General features: G+C 37.0%; 1 protein-coding gene across 11 annotated transcripts in view; it reads left to right on the forward strand.

Annotated features, from left to right (window-relative positions):
* Positions 1–26,323, forward strand: part of BNC2 (basonuclin 2) — a 349,594-nt gene that overhangs the window by 295,968 nt on the left and 27,303 nt on the right. For 10 of the 11 annotated variants that reach the window (XM_042053948.1, XM_042053945.1, XM_042053937.1 and 7 more), the window contains one exon: positions 4,162–6,128. In XM_042053948.1, coding sequence (XP_041909882.1) covers positions 4,162–6,128 — 1,967 coding nt within the window. Of the gene's footprint in view, positions 1–4,161; positions 6,129–24,565; positions 24,597–26,323 lie in introns of all 11 variants that reach the window. The other variant, XM_042053947.1, reaches the window with a different exon arrangement.

Raw genomic sequence — 26,323 nt, forward strand, 5'->3', positions numbered from 1 at the left:
TCTGTGTGTATATAAAATTTTCTGCCTCTAATGAAGTCACAGCAGTCGTGGGAGCTTCTCACAAAAAATGAGAATTTAAAACAACTGATTTCGTAACAAAAGTTCAAGGTTTAGGGTGTATGTTTATAGCATATGCTCGTGTAGAAGCCCTTATTTTCTAAATAGGCACTTTTTAAATTGGGAGGCTTTAAAACTGAATTGAAAGATTTAAAGGCTAAAGGCCTTCAGGAAACAAAGACTCACCTTCGCAATCATCCCTAGTTAAGCTCCTAAAAATTAGAGTGATCTTTGTGTCCATTTTCTGTTGTTGCCTGTTTGTGTCATTCACGATAATCATCTTGATACCACCATGTGTTCTTCTAGACCCAGAAGTTTAAGACAAGATGTACCCTAACATATCCTGACACATACTTCTCTTCCTAACATACCATCAGCAAAAATCAGAAGCCAGGTTCAGGGTGATTAACCATGATATTACTTTACAGATCTAATGTAGTATGTGTGTATGTAGTATGTACATGGAGCTGTATCTATTCAAATAATAGGCTTGAGTGTGTGGTTAGAGTTAAAAAAGGTTCAGGGTTATGTCTTGTATCCTTGGAGGTCAATTTAATATAGTTTAAAGATTAAAAGACTTTCTCCATCTGAAATTGTGAGAAAGATATCCACACAGTAAAATAAAATTTAATAAATAAATAAGACAAAATAAAATAAAATAGATTAAATTAAAAATCAAAGCAAGGCTGTATGGACAAAGAAGGAAGAGAATCAGTGTATGTTGTACAGATTGGGCTTACTTGTCTACTGCCTGGCTTAGAGCTGTATGCATGCAGTGGTATCTCTGTACTCACTGACTTCCTTGTACACATTGTCACAGGAGGCTTGGCTTAATCAGTTGTGAGCTGAAAAAAGTAATATAAATTGGAACCTTTTGTCATGAAGTATTTAAATGTTGATATGCTTTAATGGCTTCGGGGAGAAAATTTAGCATGAGAGATTGTAAGAAACAAGAAATCGATTACGTGTAAGAAAGGACTTGAACCTCTAATCAAGTATTACTATATACAGAAAGATCCCTAGCTAGTTATAGCTAAATTCAAATGGGATAATGGCTAGATTTTTTGTTAATTTTAATTTTTATCAAAAAATGACATTCCTATTCACTCTTTATCTAGTTTTGCATAATACATACTTACAATGATTTATGGAATGCTTTCACTATGTAAATATTGAAGCATATGCTAGACAGTATCCATAAGCAGTGAGGGTTTTATGGAATATAGGCATCTGTGCATTTCTGTTTACTTTTGTTGGGCAAAAAAGGCCAAACAACTTCTTGCTGAAAATTAACAAGTTAAAGCTTGATATAACTAGCAGGAGTAGACAAGGATTATTTAAGAGCAACTTTCTGATTCCCTACTTTTTTATGACAGCAAGGGTAACTCCATGACTATCACAACCTTGACTGCCAGTTTCTCTGATCAGGGGGACTTACAGCTGCTGAAGGTCTGGTGCTCCTCATTGTAAACTCTTAAACAAAATGAAACAAAGGGTAGTAGCGTCTCATCAAGAGATAACTCATGTAGATAAGTGCCAGCTTTGCCCAGTTAAGATGTGGAATAATTCCCTCAAAGCACACAGGGAAGCCCTCCATTTAGATGCTTGCCTGCCGGTTCTGTGTATGCAGAGAGCTGACTGTGCTGCCTTCAGGGAGGGACTGTGTGACACTGCTTTCCCGTTATATGTGGGAGTCTATTGTAGGATCTCTACCTACTATTCTCATGAGTTAATTTTGAGCTGTCTGTGATTAACTTTTATTTACGTACATATCCATTTTTGTAAAGCATCCGTTACATGTGTGAGTGATTTACAAATTAAAACAAAAACAAAATAAAATGTAGCAATAGTAAATTACAAAGCAGCCTGCAGCTGGCAGCAGACAGGAATCCTAATTCAATATATGTAAGCAGAGTTACAGTTAGAAGGAATTAATATTTGTGATTTGGGATGGGAAATGTGTGCATATAGACCAGGTCAGATGTGACAGTGATCAAAATCTGAACCAAGTCTGGTTTTGCAGTTCCATGTAGGAATTGAAGTAGATGTAACAAATTTTAGATCTTACCCAAGGAGAGAATAGGTAAAGTTAATTGGATGGAAAAAACCAAATACAATATTGGAGCTTTAAAATATAAACCTGTCCTTTAATTTTTTTATGGCTTGGTGTTTTTTTCCTTCCACTCCTCATCCAATTTAGGTTTTGTTTTGTTTCACTTATTTTTCTTGTTGGGAGGGAATTTTGATGTTCTAGATGATTTCCCTTAGATGGTAATGACTGCCTGTAAAATACTGCTACATCAAGAACTGTAAGAACATAGAAATCAAAGATGTCCACTGTGCTTATGGGTGTTCAGAGGTGGGGACATTACCTGACTAATGCTGCAAACCAAAACCAGCATCCGCATCATGATGTTTTGTTCATCACTGTAAACACAGACTGAACATTTTCTACACATAGATGGGTTTTGGGGCTTTCCATCTGGGTCAACTGGGTAAGATTTTCCAAGTTATTTGCTGTTGAGGGTTTCAGAGTCTTTCAGGGTTTGAGTGAAAATGTTTGTGTGTGGAGCATTTCTAAAGATTTTGTAGTTGTATCTAAGGTACTGAAACATACATGGCCTTAACCTTTCGCATTAACTTTATACCCAGAGAGGTGAGCTGAACTGAACATGTCCAGACTGAAACAATAAAATCAACTGTAATTAGTTAAATGCATGCTTTAGTATTTGACATTGCAAAATTATATTTTTCAGTGCTCTAGAAAATGTGAGGGAAGAGAAGAATCAATCCTCTGTAGACTGAAAATAATTAATTAATTTAATAAATAAAAAAATAAATCCAGGGGGTAAAGGGGCTGGAGGGGAAGAAAGGTATTTTCAGTCTTCATAATCATACAAAAGTCAATGGTTTTTACAATAATGTGTAGTCCAAAGTCTTCAGATAAGGTTCAGAACCTGAGACTCAGATGTAAAAGTATCAGAGGCAGTATGGTGGTGTGTCTTGTAAGGCTTTAGAACTGTTTAATGCATGAGGAAGCATTGGAATAAATCTGGTTTGATGGCCTTCCACATTTCTTGTTGGTTATAGTTACTGTGCTAATGTTATGTCCAGCATTTGCCCAAAAGGAAAGATGCCAATAAAATGATGTATTCATTATATAAGTATTTTAATATGTTTTTATCAATACTTGCTGGAATGGATTGCCTGACATTACATTGCAGAATTTTTAAGTCCTACCTTCAGGCAAATCTCATGCTTACTAGCAAAAATGAAAGTGTGAAATGCTTTTTAATGTATATTTAACAACAGATAGTCTAGTGATTACTGATGTGTATTCTCTCTGGATTTTTCCCTTGCTATCAGAAGGCAATGTTAAGAGACAACATTTTTACACATTTATGCTACCTACATCCATCAGATCCTTACTTTTTATATATTTTTAACTGTCATTTATAACAAGGCTACAAAAAAAGTAATCTCTCAAGTCTAAACCATACCAAAATTGCAAGCTTACAATCAATTGCCAGTAATAGTCCGGGGAAAAAAGGATTAAGGTACAAGTGTTATGTGCTATTTTTAAGACATTTTGCCTTGCATCAAAGTTTTTTGTGAAATGGCCTATAAATTACTTCAGTCTTATATCTGCTTGTATTTAAGGAAGAATCTATCAAATGCATTCATTTAGCTCTTTCTAATAGTGTTACCATTTAATAGTGATTAAGGTGCAATTTTTTCTATTTTACAGTGGTGTGCACAGCAGCAGTTCATGTTTTACTAATGTATTCTAAACAGTAGCATTCTACAGAGATCACTGTTGTTAAAATAAAAATACTGAAAGCATTTTAGATCACAGAGTCCCAGGGTCTACATTTTGTTACTCTGACATTATTAAACTCAATCTGGTTTTCTAACTGTGACTCTTATGACAGTATTTGCATGGATGGAAAGTTTGTATTTTTTGGTCAAAACACTGTTTCCATCTTTTTTTTTGAGTGTAGTGTTTCATGTTCAGGCAGCAGAGCAATTTCTTCAGTAATTATGCAGAATCAATAAGTTTTTTCTTTGTGTTTGTCTTTGTTGTTTCTTTGATATGGCCTCTAGGATGCTGCGGGCAAGGTGCTGGACCGCTGGGCCATCATGTCCAGGGAAGAAGAGATCATTACCCTTCAGCAATTCCTGAGATTTGGAGAAACGAAATCTATCGTGGAGCTGATGGCAATTCAAGAAAAAGAAGGGCAGGCTGTGGCTGTGCCATCTTCAAAGACAGATTCAGATATAAGGACTTTTATTGAAAGCAATAATCGCACCAGGAGCCCAAGTCTCCTTGCTCACCTGGAGAATAGCAACCCTTCTAGCATTCATCATTTTGAAAACATCCCGAATAGCCTTGCATTCCTGCTTCCATTCCAGTACATAAATCCAGTCTCTGCTCCACTGCTGGGGCTGCCTCCAAATGGCCTCCTGCTGGAACAGCCAGCAATGAGGCTCCGTGAACCAAGCCTTACGACCCAAAATGAATATAATGAGAGCAGTGAATCTGAAGTTTCCCCTACGCCTTTCAAGAATGAGCAAGCATCCAGCAGGAATGCTTTGACCAGCATCACAAATGTGGAGCCCAAAACTGAGCCAGCATGTGTCTCTCCTGTTCAAACGCCTACACCAGTCAATGATTTATCGAAAACAGAACACACAAAAAGCTCATTCCGAATTCACAGAATGAGGAGAATGGGGTCAGCCTCCAGGAAAGGAAGAGTGTTTTGCAATGCATGTGGCAAAACTTTCTATGACAAAGGTACTCTTAAAATCCACTACAATGCTGTGCACCTGAAAATCAAGCATCGATGCACTATTGAAGGCTGCAATATGGTCTTCAGCTCTCTTAGAAGCCGCAATCGCCACAGTGCTAACCCAAATCCCCGCCTCCACATGCCTATGCTAAGGAATAACCGTGACAAAGATCTAATTCGTGCTACATCAGGTGCCGCCACTCCTGTCATAGCAAGTACAAAATCCAACCTAACTTTAACAAGCCCTGGGCGTCCACCAATGGGGTTTACCACTCCCCCTCTAGACCCAGTACTACAGAACCCTCTTCCCAGTCAGCTGGTCTTCCCGGCTTTAAAGACTGTCCAACCTGTTCCTCCTTTTTACAGAAATTTGCTTACTCCTGGAGAGATGGTGAGTCCTCCAACCTCACTCCCAACCAGTCCCATAATACCAGCAGTGAGTGGAATGGAGCAGCATCCCCCTCCTCCTTCAGAGTCATCGGTACCTTCAGTGTTGATGCCCACCCCAGAGCCCAATGCAGACCTTGCCCCCAAGAAGAAGCCAAGGAAGTCAAGCATGCCAGTTAAAATTGAAAAGGAAGTTATTGACACTGCTGATGAGTTTGATGATGAAGATGAAGAGGTGAATGACAGGAGCACGATGGTGAATGACATTGGTCATGACAATCACTGCCATTCTCAGGAGGAAATGAGCCCAGGCCTGTCTGTGAAAGACTTTTCCAAAAGTGACAGAAGCAGATGTATGTCCAGACCAGACATAAGAAGGGCAGACAGCATGACATCAGAAGACCAGGAACATGAGAGAGACTATGAAAATGAGTCAGAGTCATCAGAGCCCAAATTGTGTGAAGAATCACTGGAAGGCGATGATCGCCTCCACGAACCTGGTGAAAAATCTATGATGCACAGTGACAGACCAGATGAAAACCACAATGACTCTTCCAACCAGGATGTCATTAAGGTGAAGGAAGAGTATACAGACCCTACATATGATATGTTCTATATGAGCCAATATGGACTGTACAATGGAGGCAGTGCCAGTATGGCTGCTCTTCATGAAAGTTTTGCTTCTACATTCAACTACAGCAGCCCTCAAAAGTTCTCCCCAGAAGGTGAAATGTGCTCCAGCCCAGATCCCAAGATCTGCTATGTTTGCAAGAAAAGTTTCAAGAGTTCCTACAGTGTGAAGCTTCACTACCGAAATGTTCATTTAAAAGAGATGCATGTCTGCACAGTGGCTGGCTGTAACGCTGCGTTCCCATCACGGAGAAGCAGAGACAGGTCAGTAAATATTAATTGATTTTCTGCATTATTAAATGTGTTGAATTATGGAAGAATAGGCAGTTTAGGCTATATGAAGAAATAGAGAGATGTACAGTAATGACAAGTGACAATTGTGTTCCCATGACATTGAAAGAGATTTATCATTTTAAGATTTTCATTGTTCCTTGGCATTCAGAATGGTATATATTGTGCCATCCTCTTAAATGTCATTATGCTTTCTATATTCCTGTGAACACATTTGTACTGCCGTTTATAAGCTGCAGACCTCATTACATTTCTTCTCCCTGTAACATTTAAAACAAGAAAACCTTCTATTAAGTGTATAGTAAATTATATACAATACAAATATCTCTTTGCATGCATATCAAAACACAGAACTAAGAAGGAGGGGAAGGGAGGATGGATGGTTGAATGGATGGATGGAGATAGGTAATGAAGAACTGGAATCATTTCCATCCTCATAGGGTCATACAAAAGCAAACAAGAAGCATTAGAAGGTTGTTCTTTATTATCTTTAATTTTTAAAACTAGGTGCTATGTTGTAGTGAGAACAAGTATATATTAAGAAAATCATTGTCTGTTTCTTAAGTAGAACCTACACACATCTCTATCCACTATGGTTTAGTCTACTTTATTTTTTTCTGCATGTGAACAACTCCCTTCTCTACCAGAGGAAACTATGCACATTCAGAGAGGAGAGGCTTCCCTACATATTTTTAAGATCAACCAGGGTATATTCTGCTGGCTGGCCCTTCAGATGACATCATGCCCAAGCTATGCTGCATCATTACAAAAGCAGTTGGGCTTAAACAGAAGCAGCTGGTCCATAAACTCTTTGGTTTAGGGGGGTCTTTTTTGGTTTTGGGGTTTTTTTGTTTGTTTTTTTTATAGCCTGTTCTTTTTGATTCCTAAGGAAAATGTAATATGGATGGAATTTATCAAGACGATAGAATAACACAGTTATTTCATACTTGTGGATAAAAGTACTCTCATTTGATGATCATATTGTCACATAAGAAAATCTCTCTGGTTCATGGAGTAATGGTAAAATTGGGTCACCTCTTTTCCTTTAGTTGTGTTTCATATTTTTTCATTAGGCTGTAAAAATTCAGCAGACACAGGAAGGAAATTAACCCTAGCTAAACATTTCACACACAGCTCCTGATTTTTTGTATTTTTTTCATTGAAATTGATGTGCTTTGAAAGGAAACGTATCACATCTTTTAAAATAAAAGCAAGTTAGTGTTAAGGATACTGAGGAACCAAAATTCACTCTTTTGATGAAGAGTACAGTCCCCAAATATCTCATGTCTTCTCTTATCATTTATGAAATCCACTAAACAGAAAAATATGAACAAACATAAGAATAAAAATTCAAAACACCTAAGAAGGACAGTCTAGGAAGTTTGCATTTCAATAGGTTGAAACTACTGGATACAAAGCAGGTAAATCTAAATTGAGACTTTTCTTGTTGTGTGCTGATAAATTTCATGAGTTGAATTTGACAAGGGAAGTATGTGAGTCAGTGGCATAATCTATGCTGAGTTTAGATGTGTGCAACCCCTTTCAGTTCCTGAAATCATAATCTTTCTTAGTCAAGAATTTGGTTTGGTCAGTCTGTTTCCTCAAATGAATTATGAAAATCAGTTGTGTACTACACAAAACAGCTTTGCATTAAGCATGCAAAGTAAGAGCTTTAGGATTTGGAACTTCATGCAGTGTATTAAATTTCAGCAGTAACACATTGAAAGATCAAGGTAGTAATAAAGTTAGCATAGTAAAAATTTAGATGTTCTAAGAAAGAGTGACTGTGATGACATACATAAAATATTTCTGAGACAAGAACCTGAAAATAGGGCATATTTTAAATTTTTTTTTTAACTACATAGGATACTCCTGTAAGATTATTGAAAGCAAGCATGAAATAAAAAACTGATTTAGTATCTTAATATGCAGGCTGCATATTTAAAGATAAAATTATTATTTGCTTATCATTTTGAGTTGTGTAAGGCACACAAGGCCATATTTTTACATCATTCCATTAGTAACATTCAGAATATGATTCAGTTATGTGGGACAAAAGACATTTGTAGGCATATTATATGCTTTAATTGCAAAGATTTAAGAATGGTTCTGTAATTCAAAAAATTCAAAGGTGTGGTACAATTTGAGTGCCCTTTTAGTTTTTGTTAGTTGTTTATCACTTTTGCTTTGCAACAGTAGTCAGGAAATGCCTTGAAAGAACCAAGAAATTCTCTCATGGTTCATTACAATTCTTTTAGATACTTGAGCAAGAAACATATACAAAATTTCCCTGGGCTTCCCATTTTTATCCAGAAGTGCAATGTCTAGAAATGTGCAGAAATGAAAGCATATGTACAGCATGTCAAAGAAAGCAGATGAAGAATTTAAGTAACATTTTCTAATACTTTGTCAAAAATAAGGCAGTTTTGTTAATAATAAAGTTAGGAAGTAAAATTTAAATTAATACATTCTCTCCCTTTTTTTTTTGCTGGTGTTGGGGTTTTTTTGTGTTTGTTAGGGGCATGGGTTTTTGTTTGTTTTTGTTTCTTTGCTTTGTTTGTTTGTTTGCGAACTCTTTAATTATCCCCAAAATTTTTCCATTCAATTTGTTTTAGGTTTTTTTCTGATCTTCCTTATAAATATATATTTATTTTTGAGAGAGAGACAGTAGATACAATTCCTAGCTTTTCAGATTATGGAGAGCACCAAGGAGATAGCTGGATAACTGGATTAATAGCATTGCAAAGTGAGCATTTCTTCCAGCCACTTAAATCAATTTCACTTAAAAACTCAGGAGCGTTTTGCTAACAATTGCTGTATGAGAATGAAAAGTTAGCTACCTACTGCACACAGTAATAACTCCTGGAAAATATTTGAAATGGATTTGTGTCCCATTTTGGATTCATTACAAAAGTCTCTGTTATTTGCTTCTGTTGTGAGTCACTCACATAATCTTTGATTAGCTACAGTGTCTTTGCTTTGAAAATTAAGATAAAATTTTTTTCAGTACTTTCAGTGCTATCTCCTTAATGAAATTAGAGTTCTAGCTATTCCATGCCTTACAGTCTTGTGAAGTTTTTATCCTTTTTTTGTCATTTTATTAAGCCTACTACTAGCATTGAATTAATTATATTATTAATCCTATTATAACTAGTTAGATATCTAAAACTCACAGCTCTAACTATGTTGTGTAATAAAATACAAGTTTAAGTGGAAATAGATAACATTGGCTAACCCTTTTTGTTTCCTTTAGAGGCATCTAATTTGGCTTAAGTCCTTTTCCAATGCAACTCTATTTAATCAAAGGTTAATCAAATATTCTCCCTGCCCTGTACATACACAAAACTCCAAATTGTTGACAGCGGGTGGAGCTACTGTAAAATGGACTTTGGAAAGGAGGGGTTGTGATACAGACTGCTTGTTAGCAGAGGCAGCAGATCACATCAGGAGCAAAAGCAGTGCTGCTTTGATGAAGGAGGGGTTTTATCTGTGTCAGAGCTGCGCCGCCCCTTTTGTAGAAAGCATCCTGTAGCAATTTGTGCTGAGGTTGGTCAAATCTAGCTTTATCATTCCTACATCATTTGTGCCAAGGTCAACACCTGCATAAATACCCTTCTGCCTGAAATGTTGGAATATCCTCTGAGATCTTTGGCTAACCACTGCTAGTCCTTGCAAATTAGGGTCAAGATAACCAGAAGATTTCTGGATCCCACTTCACATGTGTTTTTTTCAATTCAGGAGGAAGGAAAGCAAAGTAAGGTAATGCTCCTTACTATCAATGACACAGTAATTTTGTTATCCCTTCTAAAAATTAAACATTATTGCTTTCAAATAGTCAAATTCTACTGAGCCTAGATTTTTTTTAAAAGCACCTATTTTCACCATTCTTCTGAGCTACAAGTAACATCACTCATTAAATCAGGTTTAATACCTAGACCTTTGGTCTTTCCCTCAGAGAAGTCTTTCTGACTTTCTTTTCCTAGAAGTACTAGACTTGAGTAAACCACTTTTCCTTCCATACTTCAACAACCACTTCCTGAATTAGCTGTTCATCCATTTCTGTTCTTGAATTTACTTCAGATGTACTTTCTTCTAAAGACATGATGTTCAGGCTATGTCTTGTTGCAGAAAGACAATGGAGATTAAATAGAGAAAGAGACCATATTAAAAGTTTTGCCAGAAACAGTGTCATAAACCTCCTTTTGAACAGAAAGACATCTTTCCAAGTAACTTTTTAGATGGAAAAGAGAGAGATGGGAAGAAGATAAGTTCCCTTGAGAAATGAGCACTTGAATGGAAAGATTTGTCCTTGAGGAATGAATTCTCTCTGGTGTCAGAGAAGGTCTTTCCTGCAAGTGAGAAGAAAGGGCCAGTGGCCACAGTGGTTAGATTCCCCTCTGATCTCTTTCCCAGCCTCATCTGTGAGTCTTGTCCCAGCAGACACTGAGTTTGCCTTACAAAGAGATAGGTGTGATTATTCCTTGAAGTCAGCACTGAATTACAGCTGCTCAGGGAATGATCCTGAACTGTGAATGAAACATGTGGATGGGAGCAGGGAAGAATTATTTCCTGACCAAAGGGGACAGTAATGCCAAAGTTTCATCTAAGTCGGTGTTGAAGAGCACATCCAGAGGTAAAGGTCTGAATGGTGCAACTTCTTAGAGCAGTTGGCTTCATTTTGGTCTCTCACCTATAAGAGCCAACGATTTTGTGGTCAAAACCAGTGATGAAAGAGGTGACAGGTGGGCCTTTTGCCTTCATTAGGTCTCGTTGAGAAACTGCTTTTTTTTTTTGAGGAGACAGAGCCATCTTCTCAGTTAGACCTAGTGCATCCTAAAACCCCATTTCACCTCAGTACTGACACTATTAAAATCAGTGGGTTTTAGACTAGGACACAACATTAATAGTAATATCAAAGGAAAGGTAAAAGGAAAACCATGTTTCCTCTCTCTCAAAGCATGGAAAATAAATTAATTCTCAGTGTACCTGTCCAGAGGAACAAAGTGAAAACTTTTAATCTTGTCTGTCTGCTACTTAAGTAGAACTATTCATTGCTCAGGTTTTTCTTTCAGGTTTAAGTTTTCTCAAAAAGTGAGCATGCATGCATATGCCTGTGCATGTGTGTGTGTGTGCGCGTGTGTGTTCCACAAGATGGGAAAGGTAATTGAGCCCCATGAATAAATTTAAAAACAAAATAATATCTTCTCAGGGTGACTTATAAATAAATATGAGGCAACTATTGGCGCCAAGTGTGATCATGACATTTGATTGCAAGTTAAATCAGTCCAGATTTAAAAATGTAAACTCCTTGATTTGTATGGATCAAGACATCTGTAGGTGGTTTATTAAAACCTGCTGATGTTTCCAGAACTAAATTTGTGCAGTTATGGGCCTCTGGGTAGCTGTATTGAAAAAGCAGATACATACTTTTTGTCTGGTTACCTGACTTCCGGCCCTGTACAGGTGTGCTTGAATAAATTAACATCAGTTACCTATGATGAGCCACTGCACACATTATCAAGGGAGGTGAAGATGTGAGAAAGCTGTTACCTGCCTCCTGTTATCACCTCCCTGACACAACAGTACCCATTTTTTCATTGTCCTATCAGGCTTGGAATCTTCTACAGATAACTTTTTAGAGAATTATTTTCTATAAATGCACTCAATTCCAGTTCCAAGAAATAAAATACTTTGCGTCTGTCCACGGTAATTATTCCTGTAATTCCCCAAATATAATTAGCTGTCATATACAACTTTAATTTCCTCCAATAAGAACAAGGAAATCTGGTTTTAAGACATTAGGTGTTTGATGAACCATTTGTCAAGAGACAAAAATGATATCTGATAAATTTTTAAAAATATAAACACATTTTACACCTGTACTATTGTTTCTGGACGTGATGCAGTTCATGAAGAGACTAGCTGCATATCCAATACAATTGAATGAACCATTAGGTTTTCTCTTGCAGAGACACTAAGACGTGTGTCATTGCTAATGTTCACATAACTCTTCCTTACACAAGAGAAGCTGTATCATAAAGAAACATTTTGTGCCACCCCTAACACAGATCTACTGATCTAACCTCTTCCATGAGTAGTCATGTTGAACAAAGACTGCCTGTCATATTGCATACTCACCAATGTGAACAGAAGAAGAGGAATTAAAACTAGAATGCATAGAAAAACTGTCTTCATAAGATTTTTAAATAGCATTTAAAAGAAAATAGATAAATTGAGGCACAAGGCTACTTATGTAAGTATATATTGAAGGATCAGTTCTGATGTGGAGGGAATTCTTTTCCAACTACATACAGTCATTTGTTTGGGGTCTGAATTGGAAGTGGTGGTTGTTTTTAAAAACAACCTGCTGTCTACATTATCTTGTTCTGCTTTGGTATACAAAATTGTATCACTTAGGGAGGGAGAAGACAGTTTTTTGTGCAGTTCAAGAAGTCTCATTTTTATATGAACTTGCAAATAAGCCAAGGTATTTTCAGTGACCTGAAAAGCTTATTTAAACAAACTGCTACACCAGAATTAACATAGGTGGGAAACATAAGTAAACATTGAAAAGACTAGCCAAAAGCAAAACATGTAATGAGCAATATTTTCCCCCAGTATGTGCTGTGACAAATAGTGTAAATGTTTAATGTGTTTTGTCCAAGTTTCCTACATAAATTCTGTGTGTTTTCCGTTTGGTGAACAAGGTTATTCAGGAAGACAGGACTGGGGACATGAAGGCCTATCATAATACCCTAGTTGCCCCCAGGTTGCTAGGAAAACACTGGAAGAGTCACCAGTATTTCAGAGAGTGAGAGACAATTAGTTTCAATTTATCTGAGTAAATGTAAAGCTGTACCCCATATATGAAGATGTCTCATCTTCCCTAGAGTCTTTTGGAAGTGGGTTAAATAAAACATCTACTCACATTAGTTCCCACAAGGAAAGGCTCTAGCTGTTCTTTTAAACTTAGCAGCAAAAGGCTGTAAGATTTCTGCTATAGAGAAGGAAGCTGTACTTTACAGATAGAAGATAACACCAGGACACTACTTCCAAAAGTCTGGGTGGAGCAAGACACTGCAACTTGAGAGATGTGGTCCTATTAGATTTAGGAGTCTGGGGAGAAATAGTGAAGGGTGAGGGAAACACATTTGTGGCAATGTGTTCTCTGCTCTTTGGATTCACAGCTCTCAGTGAAGGACAGAGACACTCAGGCAGGTAAATGCTGTCATACATACATTCATGATCCATTCATTTGCTAGTTGTGCATGTCCGTTTGAAAAGAGAAACTTTCAATTAAAGAAGCAAACTTTCCATAAATCTTATACCTTGACCAAAGATTACTAATAGCTGAGACCATTTGCTTTCCCCCATAATGACAATGCTGCTCTTTCCCCTAGATTTGAGCTGTTTCATTCATTGGAACATGAACTGAGTGACTGTGTTGGGACATGTACGAATTAATGTGAGTAAGAAAATTGGTGAGGCAAGTCCGACAAGCAAAAACAAACAAACAAGCAAACCCATAACCAACCAGCCAACCAAAAAAAAACTACACCAAAAAAAAACCCAACAAATACTCCCTCAAAAACTGAAAGACGGAAAATTTACCAGGTGTAGAGATCTCCAAAAAGCTACAACATTTTTTGGATGATAGTGTGCCAGTCCTATCAGTATATCTAGACAGAGGCTGACATTTCAAAATATATTTTGAGGTAGAATTATGTAGCAGGTGATCAGTATAATAAAACAAAGATCATTTCGATTTCTATTCTACTGCTTTTTGACAAAATATGTCTTTGCTACTGAGACAGGTGAGGTGGGAGAGTTTTCCACTGAAATATGTCTTAGTAAAAGACGTTACTCAAAAAATAGTTGGCAATTATTGGGCTCTGGGTAAAAAAACCCCCACAAAATCCAACTTCTCTAAATCTGGGGCATTTTTTATGATTATACAAGGTGCTAGTCATTAGCAAATATGACAGGAGTAAAAGCAAATCTGTGAAGTAGAGCCTATAGTTTCAGAAATATACCGTTGAGTTAGAAAGTACTAGGGGTAAAGCTAAATGTACTGCTCACTACATATCTCAGGGTGATTCTGAAGAAAGACACACAGAGTTATGAATGAGATTTAAGTGCTCCACAAGTCAAGTAAGAGACCACTGTATAGGCACTGCAAATGCACTGCAAGACACTGTGCACAGCTTTTCACTACCCCTTAATCCTGACCTGAAGGACTTGCAGTTTGCTGTCCTTTGTCTCTTCAGGCTAGCAGTGCCATGTACCAGTATATGTGATGTTATGCTGTTGTACTTCAGTAGAAACCACTCATTCACGTCCAGCACGTACACATAAAATGTTCTCTAATGGTATCTCTAGAGGTACCTCAGATGGTCTTTTGGGGCCCGAGGTAACACAGGAATACTTCAGGTGAGATACCACTTATGGCTCATCACAAGTTGACCTTTTAATGGCAAACACTGGATATTTCCTGACAACAGTTTTAGGCCAACTACTTCTAAAGAAAATCTAAGGCTTTTTGTAGCACTTCCTGCTTTCCAGCAACATCTTTTAAATGAGCTGTTTGTCATGTGCTAAGCAAACTTTTTTTAATATTTTTAATTAGGAATTTATTTCACATTTAACCTTGCCCTAAATAGCATTGCTTTAAAAGATATGTCTAAGAAATAATTTAACATTTTTGCCATGAGGCACCTTCAAGCTTCATATAAATGGACCTGGAAGAGAAATGAAAGAGTTTTAGATTTTCCAGAAATGTACGCTCTCATAAAAGAGAAAGAATTGCAGGACTTTGTTGGCATTGTGTAAAAATGTAAAATGGTTTGTTTTGTATGGGGAAAACAGGGGGAGAGAAAGAAAGGATAAGATTGTAATAAGAAGATATTTTTTGCTGTCACTTTGGTTTTTCTTTTTTTTCTTTTTTTTTCTTTTGAATAAAAAGGGGGAAGAGGGCCCCAAGCTGTATGTCTGTGTCAAACTATATGAGTCTGAAACACAAGATGTAAATTATAGGGTTTATAAGTTATTATTTCCAATGTCACTGATTTTGATTCTAGTGCTTTACAAACTTTATTGCTTATTTTATTAACTAGGGAAAAGTGTTTCGCATTTCCAGTTCAATACATTTTTTTTCCTTTCTTTCCCTCTTCCTCATTCTCTCTCCTTTTCTTTGTTATGCCAGAATAAAGAAAGCAATTACAGTTCAGCCACTTGCAACCAAAAATACAAATGGGACATAGTGAATTTTGCTGCCTGTAAACCTTAGGTTGTACTTTTGTGTTTTACACACAATATGTGGAAATAAAAATAGACCAAACGTATATGTGTGTCTGTGGATGCGTGTACTGAAACAAAGACATACATTACGTTTTTAGATAAGGAAGTAAAAATACAATGCATAGAAAGAGAACTTGGATTCCCTCTCAGAAGGTAAATGAGCCCTTGTTTCAAGAAGAATATGCACGCAGGTTATATATTATGCAAGACTGAAAACCAGGATTTCATGAGGAGGGGTCTTGGAAGGAAGGATAACAGAACCTGCGCTGGATGTCTCTCAGGTCTGATAGCCAGATAGGGGAACAGCACTAATTCTGCAGCCTTTTTAGTCTGTTCTGTCACAGAAGGGGCACTGCTGGGTCAGTCAGCTCACTAGTAATTGTGTTTTACAGACTTCTAAAGCAATTGGCTCAGTCAGTCCCAATTCAATAAAAGTGTAGAGCGAGAGTGAGAGCACTTTTGTTCTATTTTTTACTTGAAATTATTTCATTCAGCAGTCTGTCTTTTTTATTACCAGGATTTGACATTAGCACTCCAAGCTATATTAGCATCCATTTCAGCAGTTCAGTAATGGTATTAAAAAAACACTTAACTTCAACGGTGAATGGTTGTATGACAGTACCATAAAAATCCACATTAAAAAAAAACTTATGTATTTGTCCCTGCAAATTATTTTTCACTCATTTAACCACTTCAAAACTACACTCTCTTGACTGGTGTTTGCAAGAGCTTTAGCAGCAAGGAAGGCTTGTAAAGGGGCTGCAACTGCAGCAACAATGGCATAAAGAGAAAAATGAAGACATTTAAAGAAGAAAAATGTGACTGGAACATGCAAGCACACATACATATACAACAAAGACCTTTCATTTTGAGTTGGTGCCTATCATTCATCAAATGAAGTAAGATTTTTAAACTCAAATCACTTGAGGTAAAATCTTTGGCATCTTTCAGATTTCTGGGATTTAATTTTGAACCCAGCACTCTCCAAGCTTGGGACGGCAGCCTAACTATCTTGGCACTGCCGCACATTCATAAATGACTGCATTAGGTTCTAAATTTTGATTAAACATTCTGTAATTAATCAATGGTAGACATGAAGCAGTTGGCAAGGTCCAGAGCTACAAAATGTTTAAGACATAAAACATTACAAAGTAATTAGAATGTGCTCCTTCAAGAGAAGGATTGCCTTCAATAAAGAGGTAAATGATAGCATCATGTTTATTGTGGACGTAGGCAGCCAGTGCAATATGATAAACTGCAGGAGATACACATATCAGTAATCATCCACATTATTAGTGTCATTAATCATAATTCTAAAAATATGACAGCAGCAGCCAACTTTTTGACCAATTTTGCCTCTGCCTGTTGGCCGTTATAACTTCACTAATAGACTGCAGAGCTCCTGTGCGTGGCAGTTTGCATTGAGAATGGAAGGTTAATTATATTTGAGCTGCTGATTCCTTCTCTCCTCGGAAAAGACTGAGCACTTTGACAATCCCAGGAGCTCACTGCTGTTAAACCAGTAAAAGTACTTTATTGAAATTTTCTTTGTTGGTCAGGAATGAGTAGATGTTTCAAATGAGATATAAGCGCCAGGCTGGGACGGCCGTTAATGTTTCTTCCAAAATAATCCTTGGACAGCAAGCTGAACTTAGAAATCTTTGCACATTCTCTTGTGGATGAGTAAAAAGTTGAGAATTTAATAAATGCTGACAATAGCATGTATAGAAGAATCTCAGAGGATAGAAATCACTGAGGAGTCGGGGCATCAATGGAGGGAGGTTGTAGGATAATCAGCTATCAGTTGACCTGATAGGGGTACTTATTTAGTAATGTAAAATTACTAATAAAGGAACCCTGTTGAAATGCCACATCATATTTGGTTTTATGTTTCCTCTGGTTATATATATAAATTATATATGGTTATATATGGTTATATAAATAAACCAGAGTTTTTAGACAGATGAACATTAGGAATGAGAATTACTATTGCATTTTGACCAAAATAAATGGTTTACAGATTTGCTGTGGAACCTGAAATCATGCAAAACTATCACTGGATCTCAGGTTTTATTATTTTGAACTTGAGGTTCAATCAGTAAAGAGTCTGTAAATCTTCTAAGCAAACCATGAGATAATGTGTTGTCATGCATCAACATCTGAGAGAAAAGATTGGTTTGAAAGCAGAGTTGGGGAAAGCTAGGAGTTCTGCCTGAATTTTATTTTTATTTTTGCATTTACTGAAACTTGTAATTCAGTAAAATTCATGAGTGGGAATCTGAACTGGAGGGTCTGTTTGTGTAAAAACTTGCAAAATTATCACATTTGGCTGTAATAGTAAAATGAAATGAAGGATGAAAATTTCTGATTACAAAATTTGAATCATATAATATTTAGATGATTTAGGTTTGAAAATAAATGTTAATGCATGTATTCTTCATCCCTTCAGTATTTCTTAAGGTGAAATTGGGTCCAATAATTTAGTACCTTGTGTCAAGGACCAGGAAATACTTCAACACAGAGGATATGGGGACTTAATGCATGACTGCAGTGTGCTGCACCAGCTAAACTTTTCTGTAGAGCTTGTGTAAATTGTAGAAACAGTTTTGGAGTGATAGTGGTGCTGAGCACCTGTTATGCCCGTCAGAGGACCTTGTCATATGTATAATGACCTTCTTGTGCATGTAACATTGCGACACTGTATTAGTTCACTCAGAAAATATTCTGTCAGATAAATCCTCTTATTCTAAACTTTCTCATCAAGTCTGGTTATTAGACAAGAGTGCAGGCTATTTTGTAATGAGTCTGTTTTGCTTCCAGGCAGCTAGTAAAGTGAGAGGTTGAAATGTTGTAACGCAGTTTTGATCACTTCTGAGTAACTTTGGCAAGTACACCGGTCGTTGTGCTTTTTGTTTGTAACATCTTTTGATCTTTAATGAACAACAATAGTAATATTTTAAGAGTGCGACATAACCTCAATGGTTCTGAGCACACACAACAGTCGTGAAAGCGTAATTCTGTTCGCAGCATAAGGACTGTTTCACTAAACACCTCAACAGGTATGTACTGAATTATTGGACCTTTCAAGTATCCCAAACCTGACAGATTTCTTTTTAAAGAATTATTTGGTAGCAAACATTCCCATCAAATATCAATTTCGTATTTAACCTGAGTATTTGCTCACACAGTCAACTATCCTGCCTTCCTAAATGCTATCACTGCATTAACATTTTTTATGCATTCCATGGTGATGATAAATTGTTTTCTGACTCTAACTGTGGCTTAAGTATGCAAAAGACAGTTTGCCACTGCCAACAAACCAATAATTCTCACTGGCATCTTCAGAGTTACAACATTTATAAAGTTGCAAAGTGGAGTAAACAAACCATCTGTTTGGCTTTACCATATATGTCATGCTCTCTTATTAGCATATTACGATTCATTTAGTAAACAAATTTGGTGATTTTGTTCATGTCAAAGTTAGAGGGAGCTTGACGATGATTAACATTCCTGGGACAGGCACATTAATACATTGCTTCCTCTGCAAAGTTAAATGGCTTCTCAGGAGAATCACCCCTTGTTGACAAGATGAGACTGTCAATTTTGTTTGCCTGCCACATTAGGAGCCGTAAGGGGATGGGAAGCTCTGAGAAAGAGGAGCAGTGTAGGCAGCATAATTCACTGTGAATTGAAAAAAGAAGTCTAATTCTGATAAATGGTCGACCCCAATACATCCTACCTGTTATTACAACAGACGTGCCGTATCTGTGCAGTAAATTAGTTAAACCCCTAAAGAGTTTGATGGGAGCTTATCTTCAAGTGAATAATTTGAGTGTAGAGGGAGCTGTCTTCGTGACCAGTGTGAGTGATTTGTTTCATATTGAAAGGGATTGAAATGACTGGGCTCCACATCTTTAATTTGCAAGAACTTGCTTGTCCTTTATTTCCTGTATTTAATAAGCACTGGGGTTTTTTTTTGCTTTTTTTAATAGATGCTGAACTGTATTTTACCTTTTGGATTTTCTTCCTATGCAAGGTTAATATTTTTCAGTTTCTATGCAATTTCAGGCCTCAAGAACTCATGCTACTACCCTGTTCCCAAGTAGCATAGTATTTTTTCCTTGACTCCTTCTAAAGTCTATCCCCTATACCTACTTTTCCCCTTACACTTAGAGGCAAATTAAATATGATCAAATACATGGAAGCACTAGTGTACAGACTTAAACCTTGTCCTTGTTCAGATAAATGTGGATTTTACAATTTAGGTCAGGTCAGGATTTCGAACCATTATTATCTTTGCTTAGATTTATGGATTTTTTTTCTTTTTAATTGAAAAAAATCCCAAAACAAAACAAAACCAAAACCTTTATCAAAGACTGCTGATAGAGTGGCAAAATTAGAACAGTAAGTGAGAAAATAATTTCTTTAACAGTTTCCATTACTAATTAAATTCGAGGAACTGTTTTATTGTTGATTCTCTTAAGCAAGTGGGGGAAATTATTGCTGTTTCTTTCTTGAAGGAATATCAGAATTGAGGCCATATCGTTCTCATAAACATGTACGCTGTTATATTTAGTCAGAGTCTTACTTTCTGGTTCTTTGATTTTAGCTGCATGAAACTCAGCACTTTCAGTCTGCAGAAATTCTGAGAAAGCATAAAATTCTGGGTTTACTTTCTGTAATGTTCACATATTCTGGGCCTTTCTATGAGTTTCAGGCTTAAACAAGCAGGAAAGGGACATGAAATTGAGGTAAGACCACAATACTTTGCCATATTACCAAATTGTGTTAGCAACTAAAATCATGTGAAAATTTAAAACAAAACCATAAGTCTTAATTCTCTTTGAGGTGAAGAGAAACAAAGAAAACTTTCCTTTAACATTTCATTATAGGTAAAAATATAGGTTGAATACTGAGCTGAAAATCTGTGTGGAAAAAGTCTCACAGGAGGTATAATGAAAGTTTCTTGGTTTATGATATTTTAAACCCAATTGATAGAGCTTAGTTTTAAACTAAGTATAGCAGGAGGATAGCTTTTATGGCCCTGTAGACCAGAGCAGTTACTTCCATATCCAGCTTTAATAAGAGGTTTGTCAATTTGTACATAAACCAGCAGACAATTGTGTTCTGACCTTTGATTCTTTAACAAAACCTACTTCCAGCTGCTGAAGATTGTGTGGTTTTAGGTTTTGTAATCCAGTAGTAGCTTCTTTCTTTTTAAAACCAAAAATAAAACAAACCTACTATCACTTGGAAAAAAACATAATTTGACAGAAAATAATACTATGTTGTCTTTACATGCATTAAGTCTCAAAATATAATTTTATTGTGTTACTTAATGCTGGGTTCACTTATTGATCTTAAAACAAAGCTGATCAAATACTTATGGCCTCCTGCTGTCATGTTCTGTTTGTGATTTCTTTGCAGTGTTAGAGTGCTAAGGCTAGGGTATATTAATTTATCAAATCATGTGTTTGCCAGAAAAGGCATTTTCAGAATATCTGAAATGTCTGAAACCGGGATGGTGGCTTTCTTGGAAGCATAGGAAGAACAGCTGTGGCTGGGTACAATCAGAAATGTTGAAATGGATCATTTCAGAATTTTAATGAACAATACTGTATACTTTCATGGTTCACTGAGGTCTTTATCAGGGAACTTTGCTGCTTATGGTCAGCCAAGGAGAAGCAAGGGCCCAGTAGCTAGGACATTTAACTGGGGCAGCAGTTGTCTTGTCTTTTCTGCCTCACTACATCAAGCAGTGGAAAGTGGGTTTCCATAGTCCCTAACTGACTGCCCTAACAACTGTATTTCTCTTTCATTCTCACTCTCTTTTTCTCTCTCATCCCACAATATTTAAGTACAAACATACATTTGCTCTTGCTAAAATAATTAAGAAAATAATGTTATATATTTAATTTTCGACAACCTGCCCTGTCCTGAACTGCAAACATATTCAACCTAATTTTTCATGCAGTTGGTTTTGTGCCCTCTATAATGCTTGAATCTAAATAAACAGTGCTATTTATAATCCAAATTCTCTAACTCTGCTCTGTGCATCCGAGATGAGGTTTGCCCCACTGCAGATAGGACTGCAGCTATGGGTGCATCCACATTTGGCCTTGAGTCATCCATAGAATTCATGCCAATTTCTATACCAGGACAAATTCTGCTCTGATAAATTCCTTCTCACTCACTTCAAAATGAAATTAAAAGACTGACTAAATAAAAATAAACTAAAGTGGCCATTAAATTTTTTCTTTCCAACAAATGGACAGTAAATTAACAAAATCAGATTCATTGACAAGTGTAGAAAGAAAATGCTGAAGAGATCCCAGTCTGGATTTATGATCTGTGTAAATAGAATGTACATTTAATTGACCATATTTCCTAGGCTTATAATTCCCTTCCTTCTCTTGGTGGATAGTGCATCTGTCACTAAGAAGCTCGCTAGTAGTAGGTGGAGTGGAATCAACAATGAATTGTAGTTAAGGAAGAATACTTCCATGAACTTCACAAGAGAAGGAAAATACTGCTACCAGTGGGATCATGCTGAGAGTCAGGGAGCTGCTGTAACTGCTGTAGGATTGTGCACTGCACTGCTGCCAAAATTCCTGTCTGGAAGGGCAGTGGTGAACTCAGAGGTTGACACTTCACCACAGCCAGAGATTTCATGTGTATCATCATCATCCTCAAGGCAGGACTGTTCCATTCTTATGTCCAAATCCACTCTAGTGAGGACTTTGCACACACTTTTGCTTTCCACATATACAATTAATTAATAGTAACCTGAAAAAAGAGTGGTATTTATGTCAAAAATCAGTTATTCTGCGTCCTAGAGTTTGCCACAGCAAGCTACATTTCAAAACATCTTGGAAAAATACTCTTTTCGTTTTTAAGGGTATCTGACACATAGTACTGAGGTAAACAGGTGTTTGGACATTATTTGGCACAGATAGGATTTTCAGAACTAAACCTCCTCACCATCCCTTGTTGCCTAGGAGCGGGTAGGTATAGTAACAGAAGTAGAGTGAGATACACCTTTAGTTAAACTCATTTGATGTTGTATTTCTGTCTGGAAGACTTCAATCACCAGCTGTCTTTACACAACATTTCCACTGTGAGGATCAAATGCCATTCTGGTAGTTGATGTACAAATAAGCAATCTAGGAAGTCCAGAGGCATTCAAAGGACTTCATTAGGCCAAATATTTTGTTTCATACACACATATATATACTTCTGCGAATCATTTATGTTCTTTAAGTTTTTTTCCTGCAGATACAGCAGCAATTGCAGTGCAAAGGACACCAGAGATGGCCTTGAATTAGCTAGCTCAGGTATGAGGAATAATGAAGCCATGGCAAGCTGAAGCTCAGCAGGTTTTGGCATATTTTGCTTCAGGATTTTCTGTCTGTTTGATAGCAGTGTTCATGCATTACCACAAATCACTCTGCCCAAGCTGTGCCTCAGCTTACTCAGGGACCATTGTTTACACATACCTGGGAGCAGTATCTGGAGGAGGAAGAGGTAAGCAGCTTTGTAAATCACATCAGAGAACAGAATAGCTGAAGCAAGGAACTGCAGGTGTCCTGGGGAGGAGCAGATGAACAAGATGACAGGTGGTTAGCATTGGCTGAGGGCTTCTAGGGGACTTCCTAGGGCTTGGGAGTAACAAAGCAGAGGAGAAAGAGTTGGATTAGGATGGAAAATCTCTGCTTGGTATGGAGAAGGGAGTCCGAGACTTTGGGGTTTTTAATAAGATTTCAAAACTTCAGTGTCTAAATAAATGAATTTTTTTCACAATTCATTCCTCCTTCTCCACCAGAATGTTTTCGCATATGATATTTAGGGACAGTATTAAACACAAGTGAAATAGATTAAGAAATGTATGTAAAGGAATCAATTCTTTTGAACTGTGGTTGCATAATGGAAATCGACTGCTATGAATGAACTTATGTTCAGAAGTTATGAACAGCAGATCTAATGCACTGCCATGAGTTCATCTTTATTATTGCATTACACCTGAATCAATTGATAAAGTAGCTTCTTTTTAAGGCTAGGAATGGCACTTAATTGAATAAAAGTCAATGTAATTATATTAGGAGAATCCAACAGTACTGCTGACAGCGGAAAAGGGACACTACTGAGCAGAGTGCCAGAACTGGTCCGCACATTTCTGCACATCGTTTGCCTGACAGATATTATGGGCTGGTACATACTTTAACTAGATTACTGATTGCTACTGCTGTAAGTGAGAATTGAATAAGGGAGGCATCTCTTCTTATCAGAGCATCAGCAGAGTTTGCATCCTTACACTGGTCTTTCTCAGAATGGCCTCTGTCTATCTGGGGCTTGGTGGCCCCCTCTTTAACTCGGCAATTTATTCTTATCTCTTCATTTAGAGAATGCTGAAGTTATTTTCACTGCATGCCTGACTGTTGTTTTTCTCAGCAGCAAACCAAGGAAATCGTAAGCACAGATGCATGGAAGCAACAGTTACAGTTATCCTGACTAGTTTGTATGCTGAAACAAATTCCCATAACACAGGAGTGAGGAGGAGAAATCATAAGTATACACCTGAGGACTTTATGAATAGTTTGCAGTTAGCCTTATGATGATAAGCGCAAATGAGCTTTTATGGTCATTTAATAACTCTGGTCAGTGTGGACAGGCCTTCACAGTACTGCACTTAGCAACTTTACATGGAGCTACATTCCATTTGAAACAAGGAATAGGAAGGCAAGGGACCATCAGGACTACTGTTTATCATTCATGTATGTGAACACTGCATGCATATGTTCAGAACTCATCTGTGGATAATAATGGGGATGGTGTGAATATGCTTTGATTAATTTGCTTTATGTTTTCTGTATTGTGTGATTGAGTCAGTATCCATCAGAACAACAGTATAAGTGATATTACAGCTGACAAAAACCAGTTTCACAGTCAAGACTTTTTTTGAAGTCTGTGTTTTATTGGTTTCAGATTTTTTTTTTTTAACCAGATATGTCTGGATTGGAATGTGAATTTGTTCTTTCTCTCTCTCTCTCTCCTCCCCCTCCCCCTTTCTTTCTCTTCTCTCCTCTCTCTCTCTCTCTTTTGTGATCTCAATTTAGCAAAAGATTAGAAAGCTGATCTTATCACAAGGTAAGCTCAGCCTTCCTAAGTGCAGTGTGGGGATATGCATAATTACACTTCTACGCCTCAAAAAGGCAATAGTGCTATACTTGCTTGTGTGAAAGGAGTATTTCCCACGTGGGACAAAAGCAAGAAATACTCTCCACTTTTTCCACCCTTGCCCATACCTCTCAACTGTTTCTCAGTAGGAGAGAAGTCCTCTATTCTAGACTGCCCCCTTACTGGAATAATTGAATCCCAAGCACACACAATTCAATTAAACTGCATTGCAGTATCAGTTTTATGTCAGAAAAGAGTTACCTGCATTTGCAGGTGAGTGGGACAGATCAGTTCTATTGCTGTTTGTTTAATCCCTTAAGTTATGTGCAACAGATAAATGAATCACAAAGTACGTGTTAGAAAATTACAGATTTACTCCACATCAATTTAATCTTCCTACTTTTGCATTTGCTTTATTTATTTGCATTGTATTGCTGTACCATGTTTTGAACTTCAGTTGGTTGAGAGGTATGTTTCAAAGGGTTTCTTAAAATAAAAGCTTCCAATAAGGAAATATTGCTCATAGCTATTGTTCCTCTTCACCCTTTTTTGTTAATGTAGGACCTGAATGTCTGTAAAATATTTGATCATTGTTATGTCTTCCCATGACAATTTTATACCTAGTGCTTTTTGCAAATTAAGCTATTCCTATGTTAAAATTCTCTCTTTCTCTCTCTCTTTCCCCACCCTTCTCCCACTCCCCACACCCCCTTCTTTTTCCTCCTACATTTGGGCTCTGATCTGCAATTTATAATGGGCAGACAGACTGGTGAGTCTGCATGTTGTAAATTGCGGGTTTGGGTCCTTAGCTTGCAAAGAATGTTATGCAGTAGAACTTCGCTAATTCTTTTTTTGCTGACTCAAAAATCAAGTCACCCTCCAAAGAAACTGAATAAATATTTGCCATTTCCACAGTAATGCTGCACATTCTGAAAACTGAACCCTAAAGTTTTCTGTTACTGAAAACTTTACACTGATTTCTTATACTTAAGCATTTCACCAAAATGAGCATGTTCTGTGGTTAGAGGTCTTTGATATCTGTCATGTTTGTTGGTTGAATCATTAATTCAGAAAACGCAGTTTTTCAAAGAGGGTTTCCTGACACTGCTGCAAATCAGTGAGGTTCTACTGCAATGGATGAATAAAGCCAATGCCAAAAGTGGAGAGTAGAATGCAGTATTTCAAATAATAGGCTATTTTACGCATTTACTAACCCAAAGGCTTACATTGTTTGCAAATGTAGAGCTTTATTTCTTGAGAGCAAAGACCCAGATCCTGTAAAACACTTGAGAATATTTTAATTTGCATCTCTGGGGATCTGGTCCAAAACCCACTTCCATCAGTGACAGTTTTCCATTGTCTTGAATATCTGCAGTAACTTCAGCAAATACCTAAACCAAAACCACACTTAAGTTTTTTGATTTATTTGGGGCAAAATTCTCACTGCCATTAGTAGGTTTTTTTTACTGGACACTAAATTGCTTGAGTCGATCAGCACTGCATACAGACAGTACAGGGAAAAGGACAGGGAAGAGTGGCAGTGACAACCTAGAAGGATGAAACCACCGACTTTGTTTAAGATTTTCAGAATGTTACATGTAGATTTCAAAGACTTGTTCTCTTAAACCCTTCAAGTCTTCTCCATTTTGGTTTGGCCTGATTCTGAATCCCTTTATGAGAGAATTAAATTATTTGAA

The sequence above is a fragment of the Corvus kubaryi genome, unplaced genomic scaffold (assembly GCF_017639235.1).
Source record: "Corvus kubaryi isolate FWS band 111438036 unplaced genomic scaffold, C.kubaryi_AGA036_p1.0 split1-37296, whole genome shotgun sequence".
In the NCBI taxonomy this organism is placed as follows: domain Eukaryota; kingdom Metazoa; phylum Chordata; class Aves; order Passeriformes; family Corvidae; genus Corvus; species Corvus kubaryi.